Below are 8,158 nucleotides of genomic sequence, written 5' to 3'. Positions count from 1 at the left end.
AGAGTGGAAGGTTGAAGATGATGAGTTTCAAGTATAAATCACTTGATGAACACACGAAGTTTTGGATGATCCTAAGAACGATTTTTGGTGTGAAGATATGAGTCGTTAATCTAAGAGTGTTATGAAAACATGTAATAACACTTGAGTTAGAAGGAAATACTTACCAATAAGTGAACAAATGACTCAAGAATACATCAAAAGTGTGGCTGAAAGTTGAGAGAAAAGAGGCCCTCTTGATGGTTTAAGAAGTGTATAATTTTGATGGTGAAGTAAAAGATCAAGGGAATCCCAGACATTTCCTTATATGGAGGGTTGCTGGAGCAAGTGGCTAGGGTGAAGGGATGTTTGCCTTGGTTTGTGTGATGTGGATAAGGTTGGACCAATGAGAAAGTGACACATAAGAGGCAAGTGGGCACACTTGACCCACTTGTGGTGTAAAATACTCTTCTTATTGTAAAATAATGATTTATAATTAATAAATCCTTGAAAAATAATTAAAATAATAGTTCTGGGGGTTAAAAATGATAAAAATATGAATTCGGTGAAAAAATCCCGTCAAAAACGTCAAAAACGGGCTTAGGAGGCGAAAGTAGTCGAAAACCGGACAATAGGGACCGAACCTGCGAGGTTCGGCTCTTAGGAGTGTGAGAACCGAGAGTAGGAGGGAAGACCGAAGTGGGGGGGGGGGTGCGAGGGTCTCGCATGGGAGCCGAAGTTCGGTCCTCGCTGCTGAGCTTCGGTCTGCTGAGGTTTCGGTTCGAGATGCTTCTGACACTTTCGGTTCTGACACTTTCGGCTCATAAGGGGTTTCGGTTCCTAAGAGGGGTTTCGGTTTCTAAGAGGGGTTTCGGTCCTATATAGCTGTTTTTCGAGATGACCCGGTCCGAGATGCTTCTGACACTTTTGGTTCTGACACTTTCGGCTCATAAGGGGTTTGCGTGATTTTTGACCAAGTTAAGGGTCGGGATGACCCGGATGACTATAAAAAGTTCGAGAGAGATTTTGGGAGAGATTTCACATACTTGGAGAGATTTGGGAGAGATTTCACATACTTAGAGAAATTTGGGAGAGATTTCACATGCTTGGAGAGATTTCACATACTTAGAGAGATTTGGGAGAGATTTCACATGCTTGGAGAGATTTGGGAGAGATTTCACATACTTGGAGAGATTTCACATACTTAGAGAGATTTGGGAGAGATTTCACATACTTGGAGATATTTGGGAGAGATTTCACATACTTGGAGAGATTTGGGAGAAATTTCACATACTTGGAAGGATTTGGAAGAGATTTCACATGCTTGGAGAGATTTGGGAGAGATTTCTCATACTTGGAGAGATTTGGGAGAGATTTCACATGCTTGGAGAGATTTCACATACTTAGAGATATTTGGTAGAGATTTCACATGCTTGGAGAGATTTGGGAGAGATTTAACCTTATCCATTATTATCGCATAATCTCGCAAATGCAAGGTTCGCGAACCCCTTTATGCTTCGTTAATGATCGTTTTAAGTCCCCGAAAGGGTCCTTAGTCGTGTTTTGATGCGTTTAACTCTCTTTTTAAGGTTTTTACATTGTTAACACATAGATTCTTCGAGACACTTGAATTTTTGACATAAAGATGCACATTTTTATACATAGAATAACTTTTAACATACAAGTACTAGTTAAGTTTGACCGGTTTGACTTGTTGACTTTGACTTTGACTTTGACTTGAATTTGACGGTTGTCACAAGGAGCCCCTCTGCTTGGAGGGGTTTGATGCAACATGACCCCCCCCCCCCCAGGACTGGGGAAAGATCAAAAGAAGATTGTGGAACAGGCTGGTCTGAAACAACGGACTGCTTAATCGCTCCTTGATCCCCATCAGACTATTGAACGTCGCCATCAGGGATCACAACAATAGCCTCTGGCGTGGAGGAGATTGAGTTCAACAAACGAGTAAAATTGCGCCCCGATTGAACCTGCCTCCCGATGTTAAAGACATAAGTGGAGGTCTCCCCCATGGCCAAGACGACCTTCCTCTTAGCTATGGCTCGCCGGATGTCAGAAATAATGCCACCCTTGCTATCCTCGACTATCTCCGCATGACCAGAATCGACAACAGAAGATGGAGCAACCGTCGTGATAGGTTACGCAGACAAGGGTCGTTCTTCAACAGTTGCAAAAGATCCCTTCAAAGCCAGTGTCACTGGAGGAGAAGTCGCGGCGTGTCGATCAACCCGACATGGCGGAGGAAGAGTTTCAATGAGATTAGTCTCTCGATGCTCCAGCTTCCCTCGATACCGCTTTCGCAGGACATCATCCATAGAAAGAAGGGACTCAACACCTGCAAAAGCAAAAACAAGCCAAGAACACATAAGCAAAATAATCACCATTCTCAAATGCAAAACCCCCTTTAAAAGGGGGGGGGGGGGAGAAGAAGGAAGAATAACAGAAAAGAAGCAAAGGCAGAACTACCCACCATTAATAATGGCGTAAAAGATGGGCATCTTCCCCCGACGTCTCCAAGAGGGGCTCATCCCAACCTCGACAAGCAGAATCTCTGAGTACACATCAGGCACGACCTGAATGGTCTTTAGAAGATCAACGATAGCCTGATTATGAGGATACAACTTGGGAGTGACGCTAGATAAATTGTTTTCCCGATAGCGCCCACGACCGACTCGATCCTGGTTAACCCATAACCATTTGTCTTGCCATCAAGAACCAAGACATGGCCCCCACGTCGAGCAGAGAACGTGTACTTGTCACCAGTAACACTGAATCTAAAAAATAACTTGAAGACAAAGTAGTCAAGGACCACTCCGTTTGCCCGACAGATCATCTAAAATGCCACCGCCTTGTTGACGACGTTTGGAGTAAGCATCTGGACGCTACAACCGTTCTTCTGAATAAGTTCTTCCTGGAAGTCGGTGAGGGGAAGGCGCAAACCAGCATCAAAGGTTTTCAGATAAACGCCTACTTTGCCTGAAGGATAAGAAAGGATCATCGAGTCGGCCGACATAAACTCTACACCGTCAAACGGAGAGAAGCCGTAAGCATCACTGAGAAGTTTGAATTAGCCTCAGAAGGAACGATGCTAGATTGAGCAGCCATTAAACCAGAAGGGGAGCAAGGAAAACCCTAACCACAGAAGGAGGAGAAATAAAAAAGAAGAAGTGGTGTGGATAGAGAAAGCCCTTAACCTTATAAAGAATAAGGAAAGGCGGGATATTCAAAATCCCTAAAGCAATGATGTAACTGACTGTCATGATGGGCAGTCACGTGGTCGAAAAAAACCAAAGCGACGATTGAATCAGAACTTGACGCGTGTACCAAGCAGTTAAGTCCAGAACATCATAGGCAGTCTAGCAACACTATAACTACTGGAATAGGGGACTTGATGATGTGTTGTTGGCACGAACGAAGAGTCGCGCCCAGGCGCGCCAGATAATTCCCCAATGCACGTCGCGCCTAGCGAGACAAACCCGACGGGGCTTAGCGTCCGCTGGCGCCTCTAAGAGCAGGGCGGCCGTGGAGAAGGCCCGGCCCCGCCAGGGGCGCCTTCTACTTCGTGACAAAAGTATAACGGCTCCAGGCGACAAGGAAGATGCTCAGAGCATTACCACCTGAACCAATCGTTGGCTCTAACAGATTAAGGAGCGCGATTATCCAATCATCGTCCCCGATCCTGTCGGGTCTGACGTCATTTTCCTGTATGGACTAGCAAAGGGGTTCAGTATAAAAGGCCACCCCGGTGCCTTGGAAGGTAAGTCGCTCTCTCCCAATTCACCCTAGATACACCCAAGTATATCTACTGACTTGACCGTCAGATCATTTTCCCGGAAGCCTCCTCCCAGAGAACGGCTGAGGGTTTTCTCTCGTTGTGACCTCGCAGGCTCATCAAAATCATCAAAGACATAAGGCGTAAACGTCTGGTGGCCAGGTCACATCAACCATCTTTTTCTTAGGTGTGAAGTGATAGCTGGAACTTGGAACACTATTTTCTCTTGGATTAATGTTGTTCCTTCCGATTTTGATACGATTTTTGAGTTGTTTAATTTCATTGATAATGGCATCACGAATGTGAAGTAAAGAAGGGTGGTTGATGCGATAGCATGTACCACTATTTGATATATGTGGAGATTTCGAAATAATGTGGTGTTTGGAACAAGAAAGATTAGAAAAAATGAGATTGTTGATTCGATAAAAGAATTTTCTTTATTGTGGTATTCTAATAGAAATAATAGATGTCAGATGGGATGGATGAATAGGCGTCAAAATCCTATGAACTTATTGTAATTGTTTTCTAGCTCCTTGCTAGTTTTTATTTTACTTCTTGTCGGTTGTTTAAAAAAAAATTAGTGTATAATAATTGAATAAATTTTAAAAGAAGAGATTTATAAATGGTCTTTGTAGTTTGGTTGCAGAAATGATCAGTTGAAGCGTTCAACGGTTCTTCGGCCTACCACCTTTCTCAAGGTTGAGCTTGTTTAATTGAAGCTAATGCTATGCTGCCCTTTCGGGCCACCAAACCCTGCAACTGATGAAAAGGAGAAGCTTGATGCTTCAGATCCAACCCCGACAATAAGGGGCGGGAAGAAGCGAGCCTAGGATAAAATTATTATTTTAAAAAAGTTAACCAATAAACTGTTAAAAGTAATATTTTTGGAAAAAACTACTGTTCAAAATTGAAACACTTTATCATTCCACAACATTTTTGAACCAAAAACAGAATAATTTTGATAACAACCGAACCATAATTTTGTCCGGAACAAATTGGATCCTAAAAGATGAAGTGTTACCGTCTCCCTAGTCGATTTCTATGCGTTCTTGCAACAAAAACTGGAACCATCACTATGCGTCTCTATATTCGCGCCTCACATTTCCCGCCATAATACTCCAGAAAAACCCTCTGTTCTTCACAAATCCTAACCACAAAATGGCTTCCGCGAAAGCCATTACAGATTTCTTCCCACCGGCAAAACGCTCCAAAGGAGCAGCGGCAGCAGCTTCGTCCCTGGAATCTTCTTCAAAAAAAAGTATCCTTTCGGTTTCCCAAAAACCCACCACCAACGCCGTTCCATTTCCATCTACCACACCAGAATCGGTTGACGGTAGTGGAGTTCAGCTTTCACCTTCGTCGAATCTCAACGAGGAACAGAAACTTAGGGTTCAGTTCAATCAATCCCTAGCGAAAGCCAAACGCAATCTCAAAATTTGTGCTGGGAGAGTCTCGAAATCCACTTCAGGTAAGTTCCTAGACATGGATTTTCCTAATTCTGATTCGATCAATAGATTGTGTATCCTTTATATGAAATTGCGAGAGTATTTGTTACTCCCCCTTACACGAAAGCAAAAATGTAGAGTTACATCTATGGTTCAATGAATCTCTATGTCGATGATATGGTTGCCATTTGTTCTCTTAAATCCTTATGGTTTATAATGCTATTATATCTTATATGTTTAGGTGAGGGGTTAGGGTCTATGAAACTGGAAGAACTATTGGTGGAAGAAACATGGTTGGAAGCCCTTCCTGGAGAGTTTCAAAAACCCTATGCCAAGAAATTGAGTGAATTTGTAAAGGCTGAAATACAAAGCCCCATACCAATCTACCCTCCTCAACATCTGATCTTCAATGCTCTGAATTCAACCCCATTTGACAAGGTCAAAGCTGTCATCATTGGTCAGGTGTTTACCAAAATCCCCTTTGTCATTGCTTATTAAGTTGCTCGTATCTTTTACAAAACTCATATCAATCAATTGGTGAAAGATTTACACATTGAATTTGTTATGTTAGGATCCATATCATGGACCTGGTCAAGCCATGGGTCTTTCTTTCTCTGTTCCAGAAGGTATAAAAGTACCTTCAAGCTTGGTAAACATATACAAGGAACTTCAACAGGATTTGCAGTGTTCAATACCTTCTCATGGGAATTTGGAACGATGGGCTGTACAGGTCAAAATTACTTCTAATTTTTATATTCTTGTTGAATCTTAAAAAATCTTTAGTAGTGTTTAATCTGTTTAAGTGTCTATATTTTGTTAAAACACATATGATCTGACATCAACACTGTTATGTGCAGGGTGTTCTGTTGCTCAATGCTGTTCTCACTGGTAAGACTAAGACACTTGAGTTATCTGAATGGATTAAGTCAAAAGAAACACCCATATATATATATATATATATATATATATATATATATATATATATATATATATATATATATATATATATATCATATTGTTTTTTCAGTTAGGCAGCATCAAGCAAATTCTCATGCAAAGAAAGGGTGGGAACAGTTTACTGATTCTGTAATTGAGACAATTTCTAGAAAGAAAAAAGGAATTGTTTTTCTTCTTTGGGGAAACTATGCTCAAGCAAAATCCAGGTACTTATGGGAACAATTTTTTTATTTAAAGAATGAATATCAATTTCACATTGAAAATTTGTTCTCTACATGATTTGGAGACATTGTGCAGGTTGATTGATGAAAGCAAGCACCATATTCTGAAATCAGCACATCCTTCTGGTTTATCTGCTCATAGGGGATTCTTTGGATGCAGGTTTGTATTTTTAAATATGAGAAAAGTAAAAAGTTAACAAGTTTTATAAAATAATGTTATTGCTGATAATTATTGGGGCAATGTGCAGACATTTTTCTCGTACCAATAGAATCTTGGAGGAAGCAGCTACTTCTCCCATTGATTGGCAACTTTAAATTACTGGATTTGGCTCTATTTTTGGAAACATTTATACAATTTGAATGTTGTTATTAATCAAAATGTTTCATTTTGTGTGGTTAAGTTATCTACCACATATCCATCTAGAACTTGTATCTGAAACATATGACACAACAAAAAAGTGTCTGTGTTAAAGATTAATCCATACATTAGAGTTGATTGAAACATTCTGGCATAACAAACTATATTAAGTAAAATACCTAAATTACCCCCCTCCACTAATAAGATGCTCTTTATTTGCTAATTTTTCTATGTTATCCTGATCTAAAATACGATATTGAAGTGGATGCTGTTTAGAGATCATTTTGTGATATCTAATTGATTTTAAAAGTGAATATTTTAACCATAAACTAAAGACTTTCAATTGCATTGATATCTATCTAAAACATTTTATTGAATTGCTTTAATTGAATTAATTGATATGTTTTTGATGCAAAGTCATTTACACGCCAATAAAATATGCATGTAATTGATTCGTGGGGGGTGATATTGTTGTTTGACCGAAATCAATCCCAAAGTCAAAAAGAACAACTGAAACAAACAAATTAAGAGGACGTACATCACATGGCATGGGTTTTGATGTCAAACATTGAGTCTGAGTAATTAAGAAAGAAACAAATGAAAAGCAAAGGACAAGAAAGTCTTTCTTTGGGTGCCATTTCGTACAAGCTCTAATACCCCACCACCACAATCTCTCATTTTTGGTGGAAAGCTGCAAACGAATTGAAAGCAAGAAAAGCAAAGGACGAGATAAGAAGATAAAGAAGAGAAGAGAGGGCTAGCTGTTTTACATAATGGCTCTCGAAGAAGACAAATCTGAACATCATGATGATAGCTAGGCTAGGCTAGAAAGAAAAAAGATCGATTAAGGTGGCTGGAGCTAGGTAGCTAGATCATAACGATCCAGGAAGAAGAAGTCAAAAAGAAACAACAGCAATGATCGATCTTCAACAAGTGGAAGAAAGGAGGAATATATTCTTCTGATTATGTACTTCTAAAAGATCACATCTGTAACTGTTTTGGTCCTCTATATATAAAAGGGCTGGAGACTAGGGATGAGCATATGGACGGGGGAACCGGTCGGAACCGGTACCGGAACCCGATGGAACCAGTCCAGTCGGACCGGGACCGGGACGATATTCTTGTGGATTTTAAAAACTGGAACCGAATGTTGTTATTTCTCGAAGATCGGTTCCAACATTGAAGACACGACAAGAACCGCGGTTCGGTTCGGTTTTTATTTTCCATCAAGTTCGGTTCCCGGGCCGGTTCCAGCCGGGTCGGTTCCTTTGCTCATCCCTAGGCTGGACTCAACAAGAAAGACAAGACTCCACATTTTTTTTTCTTTGTGTGTGTGTATGTGTGTTAAATCCAAGAGTTTGTTTTTTTTAGTGTGTGTTCTTGGGGTGGGTAGAACTAGAAAATCACAAAA

General features: G+C 40.5%; 1 protein-coding gene across 1 annotated transcript; it reads left to right on the top strand.

Annotated features, from left to right (window-relative positions):
• The first annotated feature begins 4,771 nt into the window (after window positions 1-4,771).
• Window positions 4,772-6,891, top strand: UNG (uracil dna glycosylase). The gene is made up of 7 exons (XM_079063322.1): window positions 4,772-5,234; window positions 5,453-5,673; window positions 5,783-5,941; window positions 6,069-6,099; window positions 6,239-6,374; window positions 6,466-6,549; window positions 6,638-6,891. Exons 1-7 carry the CDS (start codon window positions 4,808-4,810, stop codon window positions 6,702-6,704), a joined length of 1,125 nt encoding a protein of 374 aa, XP_078919448.1. The 5' UTR covers window positions 4,772-4,807; the 3' UTR covers window positions 6,705-6,891.
• The last annotated feature ends 1,267 nt before the right edge of the window (window positions 6,892-8,158 follow it).

This window comes from Lactuca virosa, chromosome 8, assembly GCF_052849685.1.
Source record: "Lactuca virosa cultivar CGN04683 chromosome 8, Lactuca_virosa_CGN04683_v6, whole genome shotgun sequence".
Lineage (NCBI taxonomy): Eukaryota > Viridiplantae > Streptophyta > Magnoliopsida > Asterales > Asteraceae > Lactuca > Lactuca virosa.
This window is presented reverse-complemented; position numbering and strand designations above follow the sequence as displayed.

Excerpts from the sequence above, each read along its gene's own strand:
- UNG (XM_079063322.1), top strand. The coding sequence starts at position 4,808 with ATGCGTTCTTGCAACAAAAACTGGAACCATCACTATGCGTCTCTATAT. Across the intron at positions 5,674-5,782 it reads AAGCTGTCATCATTGGTCAG|GATCCATATCATGGACCTGG; the intron begins GTGTTTACCAAA and ends TTGTTATGTTAG. Across the intron at positions 5,942-6,068 it reads TGGAACGATGGGCTGTACAG|GGTGTTCTGTTGCTCAATGC; the intron begins GTCAAAATTACT and ends TGTTATGTGCAG.